Raw genomic sequence first — 27,433 nt, 5'->3', positions numbered from 1 at the left:
ATTTTAGAACATTACACAATATTTCATCACTAAAATACTTCAAATATAGAAATGAAAAAGTTATATGTGGCATAAAAATATGCTTTTTCTCTCAATGTGAGGGTGTAGTTTCTGATAGTAGAAGGTTAACAGAGGATTAACTTTCTGATAGTCCAAATCAAACATCCTCATAGGCCAGCTTCAACCTCCGGGCCACGCTTTGGGCCCACTGTTCAATGTCATCACTCAGAAGAATCCATTGTTTTTTAAGAGCGTTAAGTTGAAAGAGAACTAAAAAACAGACCCTTCACAAAGAACTGCTTCGGAAGTTTCTTAACCTCATTTAATATTATTATTATTTACATTCATTCAAATTAACTTCATCTCACCCCTCTTCAGTTTTTATCAACTGTGTGAACTGCAGATCTAAATTACATTTTGTATGAATGACAGACGTGAAACCAAGGCAAATTGCTCCTCTGCTCCTCTCCTGTAGGGAAAGGGAGGGAAAGAGAGAGAAAGAGAATAGGGAGACATTGGGGACGTGCTGGCAATGTCAGCATTCAGTTGCTTGGCATCACTGCTACTGTCTTTTTTTATAGACATGAGCCACTCCTCACCCTGTCATGTGCCATATGACATTTTCCAGTTAAGCCGCTCCTTTTTGAAGGCATCATTAGCTGCCAGTCTGTCCCCCCGGCCGCTCCAGAGTGATGGGGCCCATTTGAATACCGGCGCTAGCCAGCCCCCCTGAGTGAGAAATAAATGATACCAGTGGCACGCTGCAGACTGCAGGTGTTGTCATGGCAACACACACTCTCGGTCTCGCTCTGTGCCAACCCCACCCGTCTCCAAAAGAGGAGTCATACGGAGGTCAGCGGCAACGCTGAAATGCTCCAGTCACACAGCTCAGCCTCAGTGACACACACACACTTTACAGCCTCCATCAGCATCTGCACGCACACACACACAGGTTGCTGTGGAATACACCTGTACTGATGCTTTCAGCGAAAGAAGAGGCTGTGAAAGATGCAGCAATGATCCTTAACTGGAATTCATGATCTCTGGTGGAATGAATCTGGTATTGAATAGCAACAGCATCATTATCAATACCATTATTAAAAAGTGTCACTGCCATAAGAAAACCAGATGTGGGAGAAACTTTCATAAACCTTTAAAAGGTTCTCCACATTCACACATCTAATTTACAAACATGGTTTCTTAGGGAACCAAAAGTGGTTCTTCTATAGCATCACTCAAAGAATGCTTTACTATGATTCACATGTTTCCACAAACAGGCACTTAAGGAGTTAAAGAACCATCACAGAATGTGTGCTTCCTAGAACCTTTACATCATGTGAAAGTTCTTTAAACTTTTAAAATATTCTTCACACTCACACATCTCATTTACAAAAACAGTTCTCTAAAGAGCCATCCACTGAAATGTTCTTTAATGAACCAAATGTGGTTGCAAAGCAACAATGTGGGTCCAGGATTTTCATTCCAATTAAGCAGGAGCATGCCTGACTCCACTTGTTTAATCAGTTGGCCAAACATCATTGATCATGTGAGCTTCTGCTTTCTTGGAAGGAAAACCTGCAACCTTTATTTTTAAAAGTGCAATTACTAAATAAAAGCCTTAAGATTAATATCTGAATAATACAGTGTTGAGACGGGACTATTGGAGCTACACCTTCAGTTCACACGATAAATGTTAAAAACCCCACATCTACACTAATGTGAAGTTTTGCTTGTGCTCCTGTGGCACTTCTAAGAGTATGATAGTGCTAAGCTAAGTCCCTGAGAGCCTAACCAACAGGAGAGCTTGCTTGACTGTATCTACATAGATATTACAGGGGAAAACAATCCTGATTAGACAATATTACATTGGGTGTCAGGTAATTTAACCTTCTGTTTCCAACCAAAACTTAACAATGACATAGAGTATTAATACAACACTTACATGCTTTAAATGCAATTAGCCTGATGATTCTGTTCAATTAAAATGAACTTAAAATTACAGATGTTTATTTTTTATTTGTAAGAAATCCTGAGGGTTCCACAGTGGAATAATAAATCTAGGGATCAAGGGATCAACTTAACATGTGTTATTGTGACTTAAAAAGGCAGTTTACAGTTTCAAATGCTGTAAAAAAATAATAATTAAAAATGACTGAGACTGCCTGGCAAAAGCTACATTCAGTTGGGCTCATCGGCCCATCATCTAAAACCACTTACTCTCTAATGTGTATTTGTCGAATATGTACTATTTCCAAGAGAAAAACAAAAGAAACACAATAAAGAGGGAAGTAGGAATGGAGCAAATGAGAAGGGACAGCTGTCATGAGAATGCACCATGTGTAGGTGACTCAGTTTAAATGTTTAGTTCCTCCTTAATGGGAGGTTTGCTTTGGTTTTGCATCCATTTAAATCATTAAGGTGAAGCGTAATTTAGACCTGTGTTTGAATGGTATATAAATATTACAGAAGGACATGGTGAAATTGATTTGGATAAACTTAAATTATCAGACCAATACATAGAATAATGTCAAAGTAGTTCCTCAGGGAGGGGCTGTTTGTTGTCCTCTTTTAACTCTAACAGAAAGTGCCCAAATGGTCATTCATTTAAATTACATACAGTTCATAATGAAACTGCACATATTCCTGTTAATTAACCAGATGTTTAGTCTGTTTTAGTACAGTTTTGTATAAATAGATCTATGTATATTTTCCTTTTCTCTGTGCATATATTGTATTGCACAGCTGTAGAGAGAAATTCATCACAATAATTTTAATGGACAGAAGTCCTCGGCAGATTGTATATATGATAAATAAAACTTTGACTTATAAAAGAGTACTTTGGAATAATGCTATAGAAAAGTGGTCACCAAAATTGGGCCATGAGGTCTACCTTCCTGTGGAGTCTAGTTCCAACCCCAATTGGCTCCACCTGCTCCACCTAATTAATTTCTTCAGAAGTCTTTGATTGGCTGGATCAGATGCAGTAGTGCTGCATAATGGAGGGAGCAGCATGTTACAGGTTGGAACTAAACTCTGCTGAAAAGTAGATCTCCAGGAGGACAGTTAGTGACCACTGCTATAGAAGAAGTGTAAAGATAAGTTGATTATAAGTAGAGAATCAATTTTGGTTTTCTACTTTGCAATGGATGGCTCTCTAAAAAAACGTTTTTGTAGTTGAGAACGAGATTTGTAAGTGTGCGTGTCCAACGTAAAAGAGCCAAAAGGTTACATTTTAGCCAAAGGTTTTCCTAGAACCGTGCCTCCAAGATAAGACCAATTTAAGAACCTTTATTTTTAAGAGTGTACTGTCCCTCTCTGTCACTCAATCAACACTGGACAGAGGCTCTGAAACGAACCTTCAAGTTCACCAAAGTCTGACATGTAATGGCAGTGTGGATGCTGGCAGCCCCATTAGATTCTTACCCCACTTGGAATTCATTCCTCATGGCATCATTAGAGCAGCTCGTCTGCATGGGCTGAAGACTACATTAGGCTCGTAGCGCTGTGCGTGAGGAGATGGTAATTAGTTCCCACTCTCTTCTTCTGCAGGCACTGGATGGATGACAGGCTCATCACATCTAAATGTACTTGTGTGTGCTTGTGGAATACTAACACACTTTGAACACTTCAGTTTCTCTCCATCACTCCATCTCAGCGTTCTCCGGCCATCTCGTTGATAATACCACCCTGCCCCGTGTCCATTTGTCAAAGGCCAGGTCCGGGGCTCTCTCCACTAGTTGCCCGTAAGTGCCAGGGCCATCGCCCGGCTGCTGTCTGATTGATAACCGGAGTGAACAGAGATTGCCTAGCTGGAGTAATGAGGACTTTCAAGCCAAAACTAATTAGGGAACAGGTCTGCTTTGATCAGGACCTGTTCAAAGGAAGTGTCAAGGCCATCCAGCTGAAGTGCTTCTGACTCTACCTTAAAATGTCCGTACCTGTTCGTGTACACTTTTCTACTTGCATTAATGCACTGATGCAAAATACCTGTGTCTCCATGACAATTTGTTATGAAAAGAGAATCAGAATCTTTTATTTGTAAAGTAGAAGATGTACGAGAGGTTTAAGGGGTTTCTGTCAATGTTGGTGTCAACATAAATTCCAATAATAACAGAAGAAAATATACACAAAATAATTTATAGTAATATAATAGATACAGAATGAGTGTTAGGTACCTATATATATATATATATATATGTGTGTGTGTGTGTGTGTGTGTGTGTGTGTGTGTGTGTGTGTGTGTTCTATATTAGAATTATTTATTTACTATATTTTTGTTATCTACCTAAAGATTTAATCTTGATTTTTCTGTGATTTTCAGTGAATAAAATATGAACCATCATTCAGAGTCATTTGATGTGAAATGTGTCATTCTGTAGAAACGTACTGAGGCAGAATTCTTCAGAGTGGTGGTGACAGGAACTCTGTCTCTGAAAGCTCCTTCACAGAATATTATAAAATTAAATGGTTACAAATACGTTTTCTGATGCCTGAGACATCATTTCACAAAAGTTTTGATATCAACCTTTGGCCCATAACGGATTTTTAAAAGATATTCACGGTGGAGGGGTACATATTTTAGGCAAGATTGTCCCCAAGGAAAACTGATTTATACTATTTTTCAGTTATCAGCACTATATATAAAAAGTCAGAAGACAATGTAGATTTGCTGGTTGTTTTGAATAGTGCATAAAATATGTTTGCGTTGTAGATATTGTGACCCCTGAGTTAATTTGTTTCTCTACAATGTGCCATTTCACATCAATCCACTTTGAAAGAGTTTGTTCACATTTCAACCACTGAATCATGCAGAATTTCTCAGAAAAATCAATGGAATTTTCATTTAAATATATTATAACTTCATTCTTGATGCATCTCAGCCATGTTAGAATCTTCTACATCTCCAGTCATCATTGTAGACAGATCTAAAATGACTTCATTTCTCTTTACAGCTTCCTACTAATTATTTGAAAGCCGAGAAGTTCCACAGGACTAGCATACTGAATTAAATCTGTACATTTATATATCTCCCTATGAATATGTGCACAGCTGAGGAAATAACAGATAATATACGGAATGTAGAGTATGTCACAGAAAAGGCCTGCATTTTGTTATCTTTTTCGTACACACTGAAAATATATTACCATATATTCCATTTTAGTAATTTTATCATTTTTGTAATTCCTATTTAGTAACATATCAATAAGATATTCCAGTGTATTCCATTTTCATGTGTGGTTATACAGTGTTTTTAAATTCAAGATTAATTGTCATATGCATTCAGAAAACAATGCACTCAACAATAGAATTATATTATTATACTAAAGCAGCATGCTCCTGTTGATAAAAAAAATACACAGGGAGCAAAAAAGAAAGGACATACTGGTGTGAAATTAAACCATTCTTTGGGAAGAACACGTCATTGTTATATAACATCAAGGGCATGTTCAGAAATTTGAACTGTGCTTTATCATTATTTATTTTGTGCAGATTTTAAAGTTGCACAAGATGCTCTGCACATTCTAATCTTTCATTTATCCTCATATTCTCTCTGTATTTCTCTTTTCTAGGAGTATAACATCCATGGCTGGTGGGTTGGGGAGCTGGATGGCATTATTGGCATCGTACCCAAAGAATTTTTGCACCCTGCATACATTCTTTAAGCTCATGATACAGTCCTTTTAGGAATTTAGCAAGCAGTAGTCAGAGATGGACACCAGTCAATCTTTAAGTCTCTCTTTCTGAATTATATGGCATATTTTACACCAAACCAATGTTTATCACATACTATTTGACAATATACTTTTACTACATGTTTAATTAGCAATAAACTAAAGAGAAACAGCATGACTAGTATGCTGATTATTTAAAAAAGTATACTTGCAGGTTAGTTTGCTGTTGTGTGGTACCAAACTCTTCCCAACAATGACACCTGCTGGCTAAAAGTGTAACTACAGGGGTAACGTAACGTGCTGCTCCCACTGTTTTCATATTTTTAGTTTTCATTTGTAATAGATCACTTTTTTCAAAATGGTGAATAATATAAAATTTACTTCACTAATTCAACTTATTTAACACAATTATTTACAGTAGAGTGAAATGATTTATATAAAATATACAAAAATACTTTTATAGAGGTACATGAATGTTTATTAGTTCTTGGGAAACTTTGTTTTTTAATGATTTTCAAATATATATAACATACAGTACTGTGTAAACGTCAGAGACACCCTTCATTTATTTAATTTCCAGTCAAAACAGCCATTAAGTACAACTGTTTTCAGGGTCAAAAAAAAAAACAAAAAACAGATAATATAAATTTAACAGGAAATTACACAGAAGCTTCAACAACACAACATTCAGCATTTAAAGTGTCCACTCGTTGGCTTTATTACAACTTCTATACTTGTCAGGAGTCTTGCTTTTGGTTTTTCAAAGAAATCTACAGGGATATTTTTCCACATTTTTCTAGGTTCACTCTTAGAAGCTGGTTGCAATTTCCATGTTTGTGTAATCCCAAACATGTTGAGTGATGTTGAGGTCTGGACTCTGGGGTGGTCAGTCTATTTTTCTGACAGCATCAGCACCTTCTTTGTTTCATTTGCAGATGTGCTTCCTTTTTTGTCGATATCCTTTTCACAGTAACAGCGTCTTGACAGTTAGACATCCTTTCAGGCTGATAGTGTTGAATTATCTTCTCACAGTGGAAGGATGGACAGAAACACCTATGGATTGGTTCAGATCTGAAGCAAGAGTGGAGTTTGATTTTCTCCTCTCTCTCAAAGATGAAAGCTTTAAGTGCGGTTTATCTGATGGGGACAGTTTTGGTGGTCTACCAGGTCTTGCATGGTTGTTAGGAGTCCCATTTTCTATGTATCTTTTAATAATTATAGGGACCCAATGTTCGGCTGTTTTTCTCTTATTTTACTTTGATTTTACTTTTCTTTTGCAAGTGGATCATCTTATATTTAATCTAATAGAGATATTTTTAGAAAAATTAATTTGTACCACAGGGACGTTTTAACTAGAAATTAATCAAATGAAGGGTCATCTCTGACTTGCACTGCACTGTATATAAAATCTATGAACAGAATGTTATATACTGACTTCACTGTAGGCTACTGTGGTATATCTCTTCTAAAAATATGAACAAGCAATATATCAGTACATATTTATAGAACAATTGCCAAATTAAGAGCACTGCTGCACTATGAAATGTGGTTTAATGGGAGCTAATGTAGTGATCAACCAAGTTTTTTATTTCTGTTTGTGGTATACCCCTGTGATAGTGTTGATAAATGAGCCATCTGCTGGTCATAAGCAGAAGTGCGCCAACCTGCCCATAACGTGGACAGCTCAATCCACAATAAAAAGCATCATGTAAGATTGTAATGACTGTATATAGAACATTAACTCATTTGTAATGATTATCTCTTATATGTTGTAATTGTATCTTGAACCCATTTACTACATGTGTGTCCAATTTCTTTAATAGTGGCAAAGAATAAACATATTACCTCCTTTAGTGTCTGTATACCACAGGTGACCACAACCCACCTTAATTTAACAGAAAGGCTTATATATAAGCTCTTCCACTTTAACAGGACTAGTGGTTACTTGCTTATTCATGTACAAGTGTAGTTCAGGATCATAACTTTTAATAGAGGTTCTCAAACCGGTCCTTAAAGATCTCCAGGTGGTTCAGTTTTGCTTCAACCCAACTCACAACACAGACGTACAGCAAAAAGCTGGACTCTGTAGGGGGTCCTTGAAGACAAGACTGAAAATCACTTGCTAGATATAAAGGGCTGCCAACAGCAGTGGATTAGTGGGTGAGTGAATTCATTACTTCCAACACATTGAAAAAAAAAAACATTTTTTATTCAGCAAAATGTATCACTCTTAAAACAAACTCGACAAATAAGAGCCATAAGAAGCTTTGGGAACTCGGTGGTTCTATCAATGGAGATGAAAAGACGAGAGAAAAATATTTGTATATTTCACTACTGTGAAATAACTCCTAAGTCAATGAATGTAAAAATGCACAAGTACAGCTTCTCATCTTAGACTACATTTATATTAGATGGACAGAGTCAACTGATTAAAATACAGCATCAATAAGACCGTGATAGTTTCTCAAATAGAGAAACTGAGTCAACAAATGAGTCTTTCTATATCTACCTCTTGCATTCAAATCAGTCACCAGAGTCTAAAACACGTAAAATGCCTTAAGACCCTCCAACACAGCACTACACTGCATTTGGTTTTGTGAAAGATAAAAGAAAACCCATTGTTAAGATCGTCCTTTAATTAAATAGCAAGGAAACCAAAAATACTAAAAAAAAACAAAACAAAAAAAAACAAAAAAGAAAAAACAGAATAACTGAGACAACCTTCTTAAGACTCCGTCTTCATTCATTAACACTGGAAACCAATACGGATTTTTAAAGGGTTTAAAAATGTGGCCATATTTTACAGTTCTATCATTAGCGGCATGTTGCACCAGGCCTGGCGGAGCTTGTGTGTCTTGGCCTGGTTTTAACGGTTTCTTGATTGCATTAGAACCAGTCCAAGGTTCCAGCGAGACCCATGGAGAAAAGAGAAGGGCTATAGATGAGAAGATGGGCGATCTTAGTAGAGAGCGTCTGTATTGCTGCTCCTCGGCCGCTTTATCTTCTCAATGTTCTTCAGAATCATGTCATGTAAAGTTACCTGTGGAAAAAAACAAAACAAAAAAAAAAACCAAAAGCAAGTTTAAAGGGCTACACGTTTAACTCTAAGGTGCATGTGGCGATCTTTTCTTACATGGAAATATTACTTTATATATGTATATAGAAACCAAAAACAAACTCAGATTTTTCTCTGGAAACCTACATATTGATTTCTCAGTTCCGACACTATGATCTTCAGACTGATGTACTCTTTCTCATCAATCTCTGTAACTGTGCGTCGATAGTCTTCCTGTTGAATTCAAAAACAATCTTTTAGAAAGACCACTTAAAAATGACACAATGCATGGAAATTAATTTATGCTGCAGGCGTACAATCTGCAAGCCAAAGCCAAATTTTGCCCTTCAGCCTAATGGCTATTAGGCTGAAGGGTAGAAAGTCAGCTTTAATTTGAGGGTATTGACATCTATATTAGCGGAAATCCGATAGGAATGACAGTCCTTTGTACACAAAATCAGGTGCCATTTCAGAAGACCATAAGTAATTGGAATAATGAACAAGCTTAAATTAAATTATGGTTCAATACTTGTTCATGAATCCTTTAAGTCTGCAATCCACAGACATCACCACATCCTGGGTATCAGCCCTTGTGATGCTGTAACAGGCCTGCAATGCAGCTATTCTTAATTTTGCCTTCAGTGTTGAGTAGGTGAATTACATGTCTAGTGAGGATCATGCTAGCAACTTACTTGTCTAATCAAGAACCTTTTTCTGGACCTACAGTTAGGGGTGGGCAATATGATGGTAGAGATAAGTTATGTAAATTTGCTGTTCTAAGCATATTGTGGATATCAGAACTTAAACACTGACCAACTGTATGTTTAATCACACAGAGAGCACAATTAATCCTGTTTAATTAAATTTTATGAAGTGTTCCTTATAAGACATTTAGTAATACACTGCATAAAATTACGGTACTGTTTTTAATATCAATTTTCACTATTAGTCCTACCCAATTTACTAAAACAAACAAAACAAAAAACAAAAAAAGTCATATCTACCGTGCATCATGAACATTCAAAAATATCCAAAAATTATCACAATTTTATACACCTCCCTGTCTCACAGAAGTTTGATTAGTCAATTAACTTTAAACTTATTTTGTTCTAACTTTGGATACTCTGTCTAAGCTCAGGATTACAGCTTGTGAATGGCTCTTGGACCAGTCAGATTACTGATTTACCACATAAATGTGGAAAAAATTATATTGTGAAAAAGCAGACATTTAATATAATGGCAGCAGTGGAAGTGTTGTTTCTTGCTGTTACATTTGCTTTACTACTCTCATTATTATGTAGTATGATTTCACGCTCGTGCTTCATGACACAGGCCCCTGAAGAGTCCTTCCTTTACAAATTCAAGCATCTTTTCAACCAATACACCCATTTAAAGCTCATGGAGTGTCTTGGGAGCTGGAAAAACACTACAATCTACAGTACAGATGTACTCAAGGCCCAGTTCCTTTTTCCTCTCTACACCTTCCTCATTCCAGCACTCCAGTACAGGCAATCTTTGTCCCAGAATGGTACAGGTTTTTCATGTACTTTAGAGAAAATTGTAACCTCTTACAGAAAATATTCTTTGGTCATGCACTACTGTGATCTTCCAATGTCAGGTTCTATGCTACTGCCAAACTCACCAGTGAGTTTTTGCTTCTTAGTAACAAACAGTTGGTTTTGACAAGCCTCATTTTGAAATTTTATAGGATGGCCAGCATTTCTAACAGTCCTTGTATTGATCAACAGACAACAGATGTAAATTCCATATATACAGAACACATCTAGACATGTACTTAGCTTCGTTGTACTTTCTTATCCATTAACTAACAATTCAGTGTCACACAGCTGACCAACAAATATCAAAGCTATCAATTTTCCAATAACCTATGGTGGTTTAAAATGCCCACGTATAAAAAGGACTGTGATTCTATTTCTTCCAGTGAATACTGAAAAGATAAAGATTTGCATGTAGATTGAACATTCAACTTACCACATGTGGATATTTTGCTACTTTGGAAACCAGCTTTGCTCTCGTGATATAATATCTGTACATTTGAGAAAAACAGCAAAATATTATTTATGTTGAATCCTAGCTACTTTTGCACAATTTGGACAAAAATGATAAACCTGTTCACTTTGAGTGAGACCGTGTTTGTTACACCTCTCCTAGAAAACATACATTTCATCCCTTAACAGCCTACAGAAGCACAGCATTCAAATACATATGCATGATTTGTAAACCTAACATCATTTGCAACTGTCTAGATGTAGAAAAGTTAAAAAATGAAAAAAATGAATGCAACACCTGTGCATGTTCTCATCCAGCCCACTTCAGATGCTGAAAACTGTTGACAAACACAAACACTGTGCAGTTCTAATCAAAATGAAATGAAGATAAGAGCAGTACCTGGATATCTGATCTAGATAAGATGCTGCCTCTCCCTCCACTGTTCTGAGTTCAGCAACGGTCTCCTCCTGTAGGTGGTGATGACAGTCAGTTTGAACCAATGGTTCCTTAAACTTTGTAAAATAGACTTTCGGATTTATAATGCTAATCAGTTAGTGACAATGTGTCACTCCTCTATATGACAAAAATGCAACAAATGACTGAATTGGTTGCTATATAAGCTACACTTGACCTTCCACTGTACCAAATGACAATATTATTACTGCTTTATCGCGCTGTAAATCCAGATGCTGGTTAAAATGATTTAATGAAAATCTATTGTACCTGGATAGAGACTCCAAAATTATTGCCATCTTCTATTCTTGGAATTAACAACTGTACCCACATCTTGACCTAGAAAAACAATACAGCATCATAAATTGCACAGATTGTTCTGTAAGCAAGCGGCACTGAGTGTGACAATGTTTGCTTCTAAGGGAAACATAGACCTACAGTGTTGCATTTCTCTATGAGGGTTCTGATCTCAGGCTTAACCCTCTCGATAAGGTCTACAAGTTTGCCATTGCTTTTCATCATTCCACCGGGCATGACATAGACCTTGGTCCCACCAACTACATATGAGAAGACGACACAGTGTGATTACAACAGACATTTGTCCAGCCATTTTATCACTCTGCAGAGCTCACCTTTGTCGTCTTCTGGGCCATCCTCAAGTTTTCTCTTTTTGGCATTTGGCTGTTAATGGAACGAATCGTGGTTAATTCTTGCACATTTCACCCACAAACTACATCTTGGAAAGTGTTACTCTAATGTTTTTGTGTTTGATTTTTTTTTTATTTAATAAACGGTGACATGGAAAACTGACCTCTCCAATTAAGAAAGGTTTCAAAAATACAAATTTTCATGCAAATGTTTCTAATATCTAAAAGCTCAGTACAGTGAATGAAACCCTAGAAACTGGAACTCCTACCCCTTCGAGCCCATCATGGATGTCTGTAAGTAGAATTGGGTCTGGCACAGCCAGATTGATCTCTGAATGGATTTCTTTCAGTTCACGGATATTTATGAGGGGATCCTGAAAATTGAAGCAAATTATATTACAGTCACGACTGCAGTTAAGTGATAATGTAAGGACTGCTTAAAAATAACAACAGTACATAACTATTAATGTTACAAATGTGGTCCACAGTATTACATAGAAAATGAACATTTATTTACATTTCAAAAGAATATCTTACCTTCAGAAACTGGTCCAGTTCTAATAATTTCTTAGGGAAAAAATTTGCTACCAGATCTTCTGCCTAAAATTATAAATAAATGAGCGTCAGAGGGGACCAAGCAAAGTGTTTACAAGTAACTCTCATGCTCAAGTACACTAACTTAACTCACCTCTCCTGTGATTCGTTCTCTGAAGACATCGACCTGTAGCAGAAAAAAAAAATTAATACATGTAAAAAAAAATGCCGTCAATCGATTAAAAAACGCTTGTAATATTAGCTGTGGCAGAACTCGTGGTCTTCAGTAACGCAGATTAACATCTAACTGGTCTAAGTGACTCATAACATTCTCAGCGTTGCTCTGTTTCTAGCTAACACTGGCTGTAAATATCAGTTAGCTTGTTTACATGCAGTATCGTCGACCTCGTTAGCCTCTGTCTTTTCGTCTCGTTACACGCCATCGAAGCTGACAGGGGGGGGAAAACACAAGCACAGGTATGACTCGGTAAGGCTAAGCAGTTAGCCAGCTAACAGCATGAAGCCGGCAGACCGACTGCGCGGCGCCGGAGCGAAGAGCACATGCTGGAAAAACACAGCCACAGCGGAGAGCTCACCAATTCACCGGAGCGCTAAAACACACCGAATAAAAGCCGAGGACGTCTGAAAAACACCCGGACAACAATTTGGGGAAGCAAACAAGTGGCACAGGGTCTGAAAACAGAGAACTTCTCGGCAATGGCGCGGGAAAGTTAGCCTGCTCTCTTGCTTGGCGGCTAATGACACTAACGTTACACCGGCTCCAAACCGAGAGCTAGCGCACGCTAATACGGGGCCTAACGGTCCACCGCTACACCGGATCTGAAAAACGACTGAAATACACGCACCTTTGACTTAATTTCACTGTCCACTTTTAAGAGCGAAGACATCTTTCTGGATCAGTGAGGGTGAGAAGCCGCAGATTGTCCTAACAGCATTAACTGACCGTGTGGCTTTTACTGCTGACTCTCAGCCACAAGGTGTTCGCGCGCTCTCGGATGACGTTCAAAAATCAGCGACCGAACCAACAGAAAAGTACGCATGCGCAAACCTCAACCCGTTTTTTCCCCTCACATATCTATTATAATTACACATTTTTACATATACGATAATAGCAGTCTTTCCACATTGTTAACAGGTATCCTAATAGTTTACAACGAAGTATAAGACAGACAGAGGTAAATATAAGCAGACAGGACTGAGAGCCTTCCTGTTACGTGGATGTGGGGGAGTGTACGAGTTAAACGATGTAAACAAGAACGGGCAGACAGACAGAGAGAGAGAGAGAGAGAGAGGGATATAGATAACGCTGGCGTCGTCACCTTAAATCACAGCGTCTTTATCCTACATGAGATCGTTTTTCAGTCTAGTCCTGCCTAAAGACGATGAATCACCCAGTCACTGTTAAAGTGAATTTCCGCGGGAGCGTGAAGAAGTTCCCGGTGGTGGAGACAGAGAAGGCGCAGTGGGAGACGGTGGAGGCCTGGGTAAGGCCGAGGCTCAGGCCCATATAAACAAACCCGGGCAGAAGGACGTTCGCCTGATAACTTCGTGTCCAGACATCGTCACTGCTCGATGTTTAATGTCTAAGGTTTATTAAGAGTCTCGAAATGTTAGCTAGCCATGCCAAATGCGACTGTACCGTTATTGTCCTCTGGCCTCGGTCGCACTTGTCTGGTGACATGTTTAAATCTGAGTCGTAACGTTAGTGACTGAGGTTGTTCTCGCAGTGACGGGATGTGGTTTAGTTCTCGCTGTAAACCTTTGTGCAGACGGTTTTCCCTTCTTGCCTCATTCCCCTGATTCTCTTATTGCCTTTAGATTAAAACGACTTTTGGATTATGCCATTTTCAAGTGAAGTATTTTGACGAGGACAACGAAGAGGTAAGCAACAGCAGCTAAGCGTAAAACACCTTTTTCTTGATTGTTAAATTTGTCGTAGTTTTCATGTCATTACTTAAAGAGAAGAAAAATGACATAAGTACGCAGTATCTGAACTTCCTTCTCTTTATTTAACAGATATCCATAAACAGTCAAGGTAAGTCACATGTCCACTTTGTGTCTCCTTGGGTAATTATTAATCCTGTTTAACAAACGTGACGTATGGGATCTTTAAATAGCTACAAAATGGCTTCCAAAAATGTTTAATACATGCACATTTCACACATTTCTTTTTTTCATCAGATGAATATATGGAGGCCTTAAAGGTAAGAAAACGTCATCATCTTTAATGTTATACATTAGGTATACCAGAACTGTTTTTAAACTGTGAGGATTTTGTAAGACTTTAATTTCTCGGTTTCTAATTATTTTTGTTTGTCATTGAGCTAGAAATGAAACAAATACATTATAACATGCCTGAAACAAAATAATGTTTATATCTTATTGCCCCCGTTAGAGTGCATTCAAGCAAGCCAACCAGCTTCACATGAATGTCTATAAGATGAAGGGCCAGGCTGAAGGCGGGGCTGTTAAGGCAGAAGTTAAGGAAATCAAAATTGACCCCAGACCAGCGCCGCCATATCGGGCAAGAGTAAAAGTGGCTGACAAGGAGACACAGGTGACCCCCGAGCGGGACTCGGTAAGGCCTGATGATTTTTTACAGATAGCACTTTTCTTTGATGTTGGGTATGATAAGCTGAAGTGCTCGGAAGCCTAATTTGACCAATTTTACACTGTTTTCATGAGCACTTTCCTTAATTTAAACTATACTATTTAGTGGTTGTTATTCTTTATCTGTAGGTGGTTGTGAAGGAAAACAAAGTGACCAAAGGTGAAGAGGAGGCTGTACCAGCATGGTTCAAATCTTACATGGACAGAGTATGTGTGCACATTATTTAGTCTATTGTACACTGTGGTTCTTATTTAATTTCCAAGAGTACTCTTAAATATACTCTCCCAAATGTGTTGCCAGTGATACTTTTAAATATTTATTTCTGATAAAATCACCATAATAAATGACCTGTCGTGGTTTATTGCTGTTACTAAGTAAGAACAAAATACACTATGATAAAATGCGCCAAAATTTAATTAATTATGTGATAAATGTATTATTAATAACCACAGAAATTTCTACGAAGTAATGTAGATATTTAATAGTAGACTACATCACAATCAAAGATTAACCCTTGAACAACGTAGTGGGTCTTAATATCTTTTGAATGCGAAATTGCATTCAGTTGATGTGCGTGGTCATGTGTGCAAATCAGGTATTTTACAATAGTTCAGACTTTTGTAATGTAGAACTGGAACTACCCATTTTATCACTCTGAATGAAAACTTTAACTCTTTCCACAGTTCAAAGATCAGGTAGTGAGGGAGGTGGTGGACAGGATGTGTACTGAGTTTTCTGGCCAGTGCTGCACACACAGAGCCTCTGACCATCCCTCAGAAGAGCCAAGCACTTCCGGGGCGCAAATGGCTACAGTTAGTTCTACAACACCAAGGACCTCGAACCCGACACCTAACTGCAGCAGCTGCAAGGGACCAGCCACTGGGGGAGGATATCACTGCAGGTGAGTAAGGGTAATATCTTAAGATTTCTCTGTCTTTCCAGAGTTCTCATTGTAATTTCTGTTTGCAGATTCTTTTATATTATTTTTATACAGCAGTGTTTACTGAAGAAATCTTTACTTTTAATGTAGATTGATTATCACCGCTATGCACTGCTAATTTATTGTAGCACTTCTATGGGAAGTTCACCTTCCACAAAGGGTTTAATCGTGCTTAGACCGGCTCTGCTTAAACATGGACATTTGAAGCTTGAAACAGATATTTAAGTGGTATATTCTTTACATGTTTAACAGTGAATACTTCAGTAAAACCTAAGTGCATGTTCTTGGAGTTGCCTGTTTGCTTGTTTGCTGTCTGCCTAGCTGTTCAGTCTAGATATAGTTAAACAAAACTGTTTACTTCCAATACACTTTTATCTCATATCACATACATGGAATTTGAAACAGCGAACATTTGGTTGGTGTTTCAAATTTGCTGGTGTTGGGATTCTTCAATCCCAACACCATTGTGTGTGTATATATATATATATATATATATATATATATATATATATATATATATATATATATATATATATATATATATATATATATATAAAACCAAGACCCTAGTCACAAGACCCTAACAGTCACAATAAAAAATAACTGCTACAGTTTGGAGAAATGGGCAGAATTTTCTGCTGCTGTGAATAAGAGAATAAGACTCGGGTCTCTGTTGTGTTGCCTGTATAAAGGAGGAATGAGTCTTCTTTACTTTAGCCAAACCCACACGACCGCGTTCTGACTAATATTTTTACATGGCAGCTCTTGTTTTTCGAATCCTCTTTAAGTGCTTCTAGCTCCACCTTGTAGAGAATCTGTTAAACACAGATTTTTAATGGCCTGCAGGTACCCTGTACATCACTCAAATGTTAAACACATTTTCATTTGACTAATTTATCTAAAAATGTGCGTTGTATGTCTGTATTTTTGTCTGTCCAGTGTGTGTCCCTCTTGCATCTTGTGCGAGCCATGCAGTCACAAACATGACCCCAGCCACAACTTGAAAAGAACAAGGACCCCCCTGTCTGTTCCAGAGCGTGGAGTAACTCCAGAGCCCAGGCAAGTCCAGTCTGGAACAGTTCTTGCAACTGATATCAGCTAACTTAGTGGTGCTTCATTTGCTCCAGAATAATAAATAAATGTATTGTTGTACTCATTTTGATCTATCAGATGTGTGTCTGAAATATGTTGTTCCTTTGTTGTTCTTTTAGGTTCTTAAGGCGTGGGGATCGGACTGTGCGTAAGGCTGAGAGACAGCGTCTGAAAGCTGAGCGGAGGCAGCTGAAAGCTGAGGTGAAGGAGATCAAGAAAAAGCTGCGGCTGGAGAAGAGAGGTCTGCTGTGGAGTGGAGCCACCAATGGCACTAGCAGCACAGGTCTTGGCCCTGCTTCTGTTCCTGCTCCTGCCCCTGCTCCTGGTCCAGTTCCAGCTCCAGGCCCAGACCCTCAGGCCTCCAGTCCAGAGTAAGGGCCATAGTGAGAGGGGTCAGGGCTGGGTGACCTACCTACCCAGCCCAGAACAGTCATTATCAAGATTATCTCATTGTCTGTTATAGTTGCGTTTATCGCTGGCAAGTGGATGGAACTACCTCAAATGCACCTGCTGCCTTTATTGTATAGCGCCTTTTTTAAAAAAAGTTTTTTTTGCTTTGAGCTTCAAGAGAAAGACAGAAGCTGAATCAAAGCTGTACTCACAATGCTCTGTGCACTCAAACCAGGGGTCCCAAGGTCTCCTGCTCCACCTTGGTGCCCACAATGACTGCCTTGTTTCTGGATGAGAATCTACCAGACGGCACATGTCTGGAGCCTGGCACCAAGTTCATCAAGTACTGGAAGATGAGGAATACTGGCAACATCAGCTGGACCTCTGAGACTAAGGTATTACAACCACATATGCATGTACATTTTGTTGAAGTGTAGTCTTTTTTTGTTGTAATTTGAGAGGTCTTAGTCCTTTTTTACACTATAACATTAGAGGCTTGCACCTGCGTCCACGTGTCTTTGTGTGGATTTTACTTGTCTTGTTATGTTTGTGTGTGGGCCATGGGTATTTCCCCCTGTAGCTGAAGTTCATGTGGGGAAACCTAGCCCTGGAGTCGCGGGAGCAGAAGGAGGTGGCAGTGCCCTTCCTGAAGCCTGGAGAGGTTGGCGTGGTGAGTGTTGCATTTGTGGCGCCGATCCTGGAGGGCACCTACACCTCCCACTGGCGTCTGGCACACTGCGGAGTGCAGTTTGGCCCACGAGTGTGGTGCAGCATTGTTGTGGTGCCCAGTTCAGGCCAGAAACCCAGTTCTCATTGCAGCAAATCACTGGTGAGTAGATTCAGCATATTTTTCTGATTAACAAAACAGTGACCTGTGCTCAATGTTTTTTCCTCCAGTTTTGTTCAAGGACATTCACTATATTGTAGTAGGTGTTTCCAGTATTTTACAACACACTCGTTCATCAGTGATCTTAAAAGTAGAGTATGCGTCATTTCCATATTTTGCATTGCTAAAATGCACCTAATGGGGAATTCCACCAGTTTTTCAAAAATTCTGCATAATTCAGTGGTTGAGATGTAAACGAAGTCATTGAGAGTGGTTTGATGTGAAACAGTTCATTGCAAAGAGACTTACCAACTCAAGACTTCTTTACAGTGGTGGTGATAGGAACCAGGGGTCGCAATGTATACAACACAGTATAGGCATTTTATTCACTATCCAATCCAGCAGTGAACTTACACTTTTACACTTACATTTTTATGTGTTATGTATGTTGATAATGGAACAATTGCGGTATATTTGAAGTAATATTCATTGCGGACTTGCTTTACAGCACCCTACCTGTACCTCCCATGAGTAAATGAATTTTTGAAAAAAGAAAAAAAAAAAATGTCTCTGGCAACAAGCAGTTTCCCTAGAATGCAGCATTTTGCATCAAACCTGATGTGACAAATCTGACTGACTGCATTTACATCGTAACCATGTAATTTTTGAAAAATTTAATTTAATTTCTCAATTAATTTAGAAAAATTTGTGGAATTCTCCTCGAGTCCTACTACATATTTTCATGAAGATTTTAATTTTAGAAAATCCATTGTGTGTGTGTGTGTGTGTGTGTGTGTGTGTGTGTGTGTATGTTTTCTGGAGCTTGTTTCATGTGTGTTTTGTCACTGTTATATTTAAGGTTTTTTTTTTGCTTTGTTATGCAGATGACTAAACCCAATCTGTTAGGAATGGAAGGCATGTGCTGGTCTGGCTCCAGAGACTGCGAGACTCAGGTGTCCTCCAGCTGTCAGAGAGAGTACTACATTCCCTCTGTGGACCTGCTCACTGCACAGGTGTGTGTTTAAAAATAAACAGCTTGTCACTGCTACAAATGTGTAATAGGTAATTATGTGGTAATAGACAATTATAAATACTTCTTCTTTTTCTTTTTTCTTTTATTAGGATCTGCTGTCCTTTGAGTTGCTGGATATTAATATTGTCCAAGAGTTGGAGAAAGTCCCAGCTAACACTCCAGTTGGTAAGTTTTTATTCTTGTTTGCTGTTGTTCTGTATTGGTTGTAGGAAAAGTTATTGTTAGATATCCTAAAAGGCATTTTTCCCCTCTGCGGGATGCAGTTACAATTTCGTGATCACACATTTTCTTGTCATTTCCTCTGCCATGTGAACCCTTGCCACCTGAGTACACTGTTGAATTTAATTACTCTTTATGTTGGGAGATCAAGTGTACTGGGACGTATGGGTGGAACCAGAAATAGAGCACACTAGGCCTGCCACAGTTATTATGTAATCACATGTCTGTAATTGAGTTGACCGCTGTTATTTTTCGTAATTGTTAGCTTTCACAGTTATATGTTTAAGGCGCAACAAACAGAATGTGAACTGTGGGTGTTTTCATCCATTGGGTCAAAGCAAATCCGTGTAGCAGACAACACATTTATTAAGTTGTATCATTTGTCTTAAGAAAACCAAAAAACTGTCTAGTTTCTGATGGGTACAGAACACCTTTAGAGGGCAGCAGTGAGTAATCTTTTTTTTGTCTGTTATCAGTTGGGAGCATAGTAAGTGAGTGGTGCATAGTGGGAGCGGGGCGGCATGATTTTGGCCAAAACATAGAGCGGCTTTTCAGGTAGTTAGAGTGTCTGTGTTCTTTATCTCTCCGAAATCGCCCCAATACTGTTCCATCCTATCCGCCAGTATTTTTTTGTTTTTTTTCCCCCTCACACTGACTACCTCTACTTGAAATCAGTGATGCTGCATCATGACTGCTACAGCTCACACACAAAAGCCATTCAAACACAGCGTTTGTCCTGCAGAACTGTTCAGCTGACCTACACTGGCAATTCTCACCAACTTCTACAAAGTTCTACCAATTTAGACAACACAACATAAATTAGTCTTTTGTTGTCCATTTTGCTGCACAAATGATAAGGAGGATCTTGTTAAAAGCATGTGCATTTGTTTACTTTCGCCAGTTTTTTGGCTTGTGATTGGGCTTTTGTTTTAAGCCTATTCCTACCAAAAAAGCCTGTGTATTATAGAATGTTTAACTAAAGCAAATTACATAATTTGTTAAATGAAATGTTAGATATAAGTGGTATAAATGGCAGATAAAAAGATAGATGGATAGATAGATAAATAGGTAGATAGATGGATAGATAGATAGATACTTCATTGATCCTGAAGGAAATTAAGCAGCCTGTAGCAGTCACACAACACAGGACAGTAATAATAATAAAGGTGAAACAATATAAAAGAAAGAATAAACATAAAAAACCTATCTAAAGGCATATATACAAATAGAAATGTACAAAAATCTGCAAAAAGATCTATAACCTGAGATGAAGAAGGCAGTGCAATCATGACTGTACAAGGAGATGCAGGTAACAGCATATAATGACAAAATTTGTACATACATTCAAGACAAAGTGAATATCATAAGAATTAATCATGTAGTGGACATTGGTTGAGATCTTATAAGTAACTGCAAGCAAGATAGCTAATCAGCTAATTTGGCCACTTAAGACTTTTATCTTATTAGTTGCATTCATTTAGCAAAAAAAGACCATTAAATTGTTAATCACAAATATTTATATGGAATTTATTCAACAGTTAAATTTTCATGATTGTGACCGGCCTAGCGCAGACTATTGATTGGTCGACACAATAATCCCAGAATTGTCTTGTCATTTCTGAGTAAAGGGTAAATCAGAACTTGAAGCTCCTCCATTGTCTCTACTCTTCAGTGTCATGTGAGAAATCATGACCACCACACAACTTATTTTGATGGGTTCTGTTGTACGATAGGACACTGACAGGTACTCATCCAGGATACAAATAGCTCTGGATTCAGATTAGATACTGTAACATACCACACCACTTTGCCTTGTGTACAATCGCCTGAAAATATTTTGATAAGCACATTTTAATTTTTTTATCCCTGCAGATATGACCCCATGCATGTCCCCAGTCCCTCATTATGGACCTGTGTTTGGAAAGCATGGTATGGGCCTATTAAAAGAGGACAATAAACACACAGGGCTGAAAAAACTCCAAGGTAAGAATAGCATTACATGGTTAAAAAGTGACCAAAGTTGTTACTTAATTTTAGCTTCAGTTAGCTCTGCTGTAGTCAGCAAGAGGTAGTCTGTATTGCACTCAGCATGTGATTGGTTTCCTTGCTTTTACGTGACTTACAGAAGGACTATAGATAGAAATAGACTTGGCAAATTCACATCCTGTGTGTTGTGTGCAGTGGTGCAGCCCCAGAGACATGTGGAGAACACAGATGCTCAGGCCCATGAAGAGGGTGACGATGACATCAGCGGGACTCAGTTTGTATGTGAAACTGTGATTAGGTCCCTCACTCTAGAGGAAGAGCCTGAGCACAAACCTCGGCGACGGGCTCGAGCCAGCCACAGCAGACCTGAGGGTGAGGGTGCCTGTAAATGCTCACACACCTTACTTTTAGCAGTCATATTCTTTTTACTTTTATTTTCAAAAACATTTTTAATGAACATCCCTTTTTGCTCAGTATTCAAAATAGGAAAGCATGTGTCTGATGTTCTGACCCTCTGACAGTTCATGACCCTGCTCACTTTAATGAGAGATCTTTAATGGAGAGGATTGACAGACCTTTCTTGTCAGTCATTAAGAGGCCAGAAGCTCCTCCCCCTATCCAACCACCAGCTATACTGGAAGAGCCTGTTACCCCAGGTGAAAAGCTTTTGCATTCCATAACATGAACATTCCGTGAATTTATTTTAATTTAAGCATCTCGTTGAGGTCGCTTGTCACGCACTCATTCACTCACACGTTGACTGAAGATCCTCCACAAGAGGGTGCTATTGGCTTTTGGTGCTTTGCATGAATGACACAGTGTGTCTGTGTATTTTTAAACGTATATTTCAGTCTGCAAAAGTTATCATTCCATTCCCTAGTTTCCACTAGTATATGTATATATGTGTGTGTGAGTGTGTGAGAAAGTGCATGGCGACCCAGTGACCCCGTCTTCACAGGTATAGTATTGATCACAGTTCGTGTCATTCTGTAACATGAACATTCCATGTATTTTTAAAACATTTACTATTCTATTTAAAATGAATATTTAAAAGAATATTTTAGTCTATTTAACTGTATAATAATTCTTATTTTCTTAGCTATTTCTTATCACAATTATCACGATTCTTGGTTTTTGTGGAGTTTGTCATTTAGTTTATTTCAGTTTTTATATTAATGTATTTTAGTCTTTATGCTACTTTTCAGAGTTACTGAAGCTCTGTTGTTTGATATGCAGTCTTTTCAGATGTGCTGATTGGTTCTAATGAAAACCTTTACACTGATCCTGCTGCACTGGATGAAGAGGAAGGGAAAAATGAGGACCAGAATAAAGAAGAAGAAGCTGGGGAGTGGGATGAAGTGAGCAGCCAGGCATCCTCTGCCTCCTCTGAAGAATACATTGTCGTCTTGCCAGACTGCTTCGATACCTCCAAACCTCTGGCAGATTCCATGTACAGCTCAGCCATGTCTCAGCCTGGGACTGCCTGCACTGCAGAGCCTGAAGGAGCACTGGACCAAACCACTGCAGAAGGAGAGACTTCAGAACCAACAGCCTCCATCCAAAGCAGTGTAAACAGACTGCTGTGCACCTCTCAAGTACTGAACACCCCTGCGCTCATTCCTGAGGTTGTACCTGCACCTCTCTCTCTGTCACCACCCCCAACCCTCCGTACTCACAGGTCAGAACCCTGAAAAAAAATAAGCATACTGGCTTATAGCATTACTGTGTACATGATGTAGAATGAACTACTGTAAATGCCAGTTTACTACTGTGAGTGGTATAAAATATGAAAGCGTAGATCATTGTTTGTTTAAGTTGCTTTCTTTTCTCAGGTCCATAAAACCTTATGAGACTGAGAGTAGACCACAGGGATCTCAGGAGAACAGCTCATGTCCACCTGAGGACAACTCAAATGGTGAGATATCTGATAGAACCAGAAAGGTTTAAGAAATATTTTATCAGGAGCTGCATCTTGTGTTATGCTGCTTGAAAATAAATTAAAATAAAAACGTGTGTCTGCTTCAATCTGTCGTATTATTCTGACATGATTCTAAATCCTTTTTGAATGGTATTGTATATGTGGTGTCTCAGGGATCACAACACATATTGAGGCCCCTGCCAGTGCGTTTGACACATGCAGCTCTGAGGATCCCAGGTAAAGATTCTTCACTACTGTGTCTTTTAATAATGTATGTTGGCCCCTATCCCAGGTGTGCATTATAAACTGATATCATGTAGGAACCAATTTCCCTTGCTTTTTAAACTAAGAGTTTGATGTAGTATGAAAATGTTGTCAAAACTTTTAACCATTTTGTTAACACATATGTCTGTATGGTCCACATGTGGAAACTAAACTGCAAGAACAGCTGGTTTTGAATTCTGTTTTTCTCACGACAGCCAGCATTAACATATAACCTACTCAGTCCATACCAGTTTAGTCCCGCCTATTCATGTTGAAGTTATAAGGAGTGTTTCAGTCTAGACTGCTTTTTGAATAAAGCAGACAATCATAACACAGATCAGTTACATATATCAATCTTAAGTACTATTTGGGCTGGATTAGTTTTACATGAGGCACTAGGAAAAAGTACTTTTGCCACAGGAAGTCTGTAAAGATTGTGACAGATTGCATGGGACAAGAAATCTTGGTAAAAAGTACAGAGATGGGAGTAGCTATGTAATTTAGCTGTCTTAAGTGAATGCAGTCATTAGCATTATTATTAACATCAATGTATAAAACATTTTTATCATGTTTTAGTACTTAAAACATGGTAAAAATAAAAAGTACTTAAGAAAAAATGCAAAAAATGTAATGCTGTGTTTACAGACATGGCAATTTTCCCAGTAGTAATTTAACCTGGGATTATTTGTGCGGTTTGTTTTATAGTAGGTAAAGATGCTTTACTGATGCGGGAGTGCGCAACTCATAAAATAACTGACATGGTGGATTCAAACAGGACTAAAATGACTGAGAAACACCATTAACAGTTATATTACCTCACTTCCTCATGCAAAACTAATCTCATCCAAATAGTACTTTGAAAGTAAGAAAAACAGTAATAAAGAGAGGTTGGAAAATAGTCATGTAAAGATGATCTTTTTGGCACCTAAACCCACACAAGTGTCATAAGTGGACCTCAGGGGAGAAAATGTAATACAAGAAAATGCAAGAGATGGGTCCTAAGATTTATTTAAAAAATATTTAAACAAAAAGCAACTGAATAAAGTTTAGACATAAGTGATTAAATTGAAATTTAAATATCAAACGTATATTTAAATTTCAATTTAATCACTTATGTCTAAACTTTATTCAGTTGCTTTTTGTTTAAATATTGTTATATTCATAATAAACCTGTTACATTTATTTAGGATATGTAAAATGGCTCTTGAAGTCCTTTCTGGCCTGATGCTCATATCAAATTTGTCCGACTTCAATGAATATGACTTACTTTTCATTTTCATTTTGCTCATGTAACTTCTTTAAATGCTGGTTTTAAAACATTTCATTTTAGTAAACTTTGTCTATTAATGTAATTTTGCATGATAAATATTGTAGAGTGCTGTGGTACTAACAGTCCTTATGGCATGTAAAGACAAAACAAAGAAAAGAAAGGGTGAGAAGAATGTGTCTGTAGACACATGTGGTGCTGTTCCTGTGGTTGACCAAAACTCTGCAGAACAGGCCTAAGCTCTCTTTCGTTTACAACCAAAAGTTGTCATTTATTTATTTATTTTAAAAAGCGAGATGCTGCTAGACTTTTCTCATTTTTTTTGTAATGTGAAAGGATGTAACTTGATAACCTTTCAGTAGTTCTTTTTGTTCTTTTTTTCTTGCAGACTGCATCGTGGTGGCCTAACTGAAGGACTGGTGAAGGGGGCGCTCTCAGTGGCAGCATCTGCTTACAAAGCTCTCTTCACGGGCCAGAGCGGCTCTACACAGGTGCTGACGCTCAGAGTAGCATGACTCATTTGCTCCTGATTTCACTTGACCCTTATTTCAGCCCACATGTCCAGGAATAATTATGTTATAATAAATAAGCAGGGCATGCTGACAAATAGCTGTGAGTCATGTTACTCCTACGCTGTCATAAACAACACTGAAGAAAAATCCTATCAACTATAGCAATAGTCCATAAGAGAGACAAAGTATATACAGTTCTAGCTACCATTATTGGCACCCCTGAATTTTAAGTATGTAATGTACAGTCGTGATAAAAGTAGGTATGTTTCTATTTATTTATGAAGATATTGTACGTTTTATATAAAAAAGAAAAGGGTGCCAATATTGGTGGCCAGAACTGTAAATAGGTAGGATTTTGACATGGCATTTAGATCATTACTTGAGTCAAAGCTTTGTGTTTTTCAGTTGTTGTTTGTTTTTTTTTGTTTTTTTTTAATAATTTTCTTGTCAGCACAGGTGGTGTGGGACTCTGAGCTATACTTGAGATTGACTTTTGACGTGTTTTCTTTCTTTTTTTTTTTCATCACTTCAGCGACCCAGTGCAGACCCAGCATGTGAAGAAGCCTCGATGATAGCTGTGCTACAGGAAATGGGCTTCAGTGATAAGCTGCTAAACCAGAGACTGCTAAAGAAGCATCAGTACAACCTGCTGGATGTGGTCAATGAGCTGGTGCAGATGACAGACAACGAGTGGTACACAGCAAGACACTGAAGAGCACCATGACAGCCTTTTCCATAACAATAGTAACCTCGATGACATTGATATAGGAAGTTGTCTGTAATATATTAAAGTTCACTCTCTTCGAACATTAGATGAATGATGTCAGGGGTTTGTGACGTATTGTCGGCACAGTTTGGACTCTTTAAAAAGAGCACTGATGCCACACTCAACAGACAGTAGGATCAGCAGAGTGATCACTCGATTGTATTATTTTCTGTTATGTTTTAGAACATTATCAATGGGAAAGCTAAATAATGGGTTTATTTGTCTGATCTATCTATTTTTCTTCAAGCATAGTAATGTTCTAACACAGAAAAACTGTTTTATTAGCACCTTTAATGTGCTCCGCGAAGATGATAAGATGCAAAGGCTAGAGAGAGAGATCGCCATGAGGGTATTCATTGGTTGGTATGGCTGTTCACATTTGAAAGTCTGATGTAAGATATGTAAGAACACCTTCAGTATGTCGATTGCTCTTTGTCACCGTGACCTCTATAATCTTATTCTGAATCACATTAATTGCCGTAATGTTCAACCATGTGACACTAAGGTGTTGGTTTTTCTGAACCTATAGGAATGTGCAATGACTTTTTGAATCATGCTTAATATAGCCAGTGATTGGTCAAGGTTTTGCTAGGCACCAATTGTTGGTTGTCCTCTATGTACTAACAACGTGATCATGGAGCTAATGGCTTAAGTGAACGTGGCTCTTGATGTCCAGTACAACAAATAAAACATTCCATATAAATAGCTTCTGGAGTGATTCCCTTTTTGGCCCACTGTGGTTGCATTCATAACAGATAAAGTTAGATATCTGTAGATAAGTTTGGGAACCCCTGGCAAAATTACATATTTTTGATGGTTGAATTAAAAGTAAACACAGCCCCTGCAGCAAACTATTTTAAAAAATAATATATTTCTCCAAATGATAATGCACAGTTACATTATATTTGATAAACTCAAAGAATGTGAAAAAAAGTAATTGTATCGTGAAAATGTTTGGACATCCTTTCATTTGTAAAGTCGCAGATCTCCTTAGGCCTTAATTGAATTGTTTGGACTAATTAGCCTGCCTAATCAGCTGATGACAATTCCAGAGTGTAATATACTCTTGTCAAACATTGTTCTAACATTCATCAAGAAGATGATATGAAAATAGAGCTAAGGCAGGTGAAATTTAAAAAATGACAAAGTACTTCCAGTGTGCAATTTTAACTGCCCGAAATGGCAGTTAAGGGGAACTGTGAAAGTCAAGGCAAGAT

The 27,433-nt window shown here is 38.1% G+C and overlaps 3 protein-coding genes across 3 annotated transcripts in view; 2 read left to right on the top strand and 1 right to left on the bottom strand.

The window, feature by feature from the left end:
• Positions 1–6,763, top strand: part of skap1 (src kinase associated phosphoprotein 1) — a 54,292-nt gene extending 47,529 nt beyond the window's left edge. Inside the window, exon 12 of the mRNA XM_036572820.1 lies at positions 5,571–6,763. Within this exon, the coding sequence (XP_036428713.1) occupies positions 5,571–5,663 (93 nt within the window). The 3' untranslated portion in view covers positions 5,664–6,763. The remainder of the gene's footprint in view (positions 1–5,570) is intronic.
• Positions 6,764–7,859: 1,096 nt separating this feature from the next.
• Positions 7,860–13,400, bottom strand: psme3 (proteasome activator subunit 3). Its single transcript, XM_036572816.1, has 11 exons — positions 13,238–13,400; positions 12,526–12,558; positions 12,375–12,437; positions 12,107–12,211; positions 11,823–11,871; positions 11,629–11,747; positions 11,461–11,529; positions 11,137–11,204; positions 10,720–10,774; positions 8,875–8,961; positions 7,860–8,712 (listed from the first exon to the last, which is right to left on the bottom strand). Exons 1-11 carry the CDS (start codon positions 13,277–13,279, stop codon positions 8,632–8,634), a joined length of 771 nt encoding a protein of 256 aa, XP_036428709.1. The 5' UTR covers positions 13,280–13,400; the 3' UTR covers positions 7,860–8,631.
• Positions 13,401–13,557: 157 nt separating this feature from the next.
• Positions 13,558–26,921, top strand: nbr1a (NBR1 autophagy cargo receptor a). Its single transcript, XM_036572815.1, has 21 exons — positions 13,558–13,876; positions 14,211–14,273; positions 14,409–14,427; positions 14,574–14,596; positions 14,788–14,970; positions 15,132–15,209; positions 15,687–15,904; positions 16,883–17,002; positions 17,155–17,406; positions 17,661–17,820; positions 18,006–18,254; positions 19,136–19,264; positions 19,374–19,449; positions 21,376–21,486; positions 21,685–21,861; positions 22,011–22,145; positions 22,726–23,167; positions 23,322–23,404; positions 23,581–23,644; positions 25,327–25,429; positions 25,983–26,921. Exons 1-21 carry the CDS (start codon positions 13,775–13,777, stop codon positions 26,160–26,162), a joined length of 2,967 nt encoding a protein of 988 aa, XP_036428708.1. The 5' UTR covers positions 13,558–13,774; the 3' UTR covers positions 26,163–26,921.
• The last annotated feature ends 512 nt before the right edge of the window (positions 26,922–27,433 follow it).

This window comes from Colossoma macropomum, unplaced genomic scaffold (genome assembly GCF_904425465.1).
Source record: "Colossoma macropomum unplaced genomic scaffold, Colossoma_macropomum, whole genome shotgun sequence".
In the NCBI taxonomy this organism is placed as follows: Eukaryota; Metazoa; Chordata; class Actinopteri; order Characiformes; family Serrasalmidae; genus Colossoma; species Colossoma macropomum.
This window is presented reverse-complemented; position numbering and strand designations above follow the sequence as displayed.

Excerpts from the sequence above, each read along its gene's own strand:
- psme3 (XM_036572816.1), bottom strand. The coding sequence starts at position 13,279 with ATGTCTTCGCTCTTAAAAGTGGACAGTGAAATTAAGTCAAAG. Across the intron at positions 11,748-11,822 it reads TGGCCCAGAAGACGACAAAG|TTGGTGGGACCAAGGTCTAT; the intron begins GTGAGCTCTGCA and ends TCTCATATGTAG. Across the intron at positions 11,530-11,628 it reads TCATAGAGAAATGCAACACT|GTCAAGATGTGGGTACAGTT; the intron begins GTAGGTCTATGT and ends TTGTTTTTCTAG.
- nbr1a (XM_036572815.1), top strand. The coding sequence starts at position 13,775 with ATGAATCACCCAGTCACTGTTAAAGTGAATTTCCGCGGGAGCGTGAAG. Across the intron at positions 13,877-14,210 it reads GGGAGACGGTGGAGGCCTGG|ATTAAAACGACTTTTGGATT; the intron begins GTAAGGCCGAGG and ends TATTGCCTTTAG. Across the intron at positions 23,645-25,326 it reads TGCAGCTCTGAGGATCCCAG|ACTGCATCGTGGTGGCCTAA; the intron begins GTAAAGATTCTT and ends TTTTTCTTGCAG.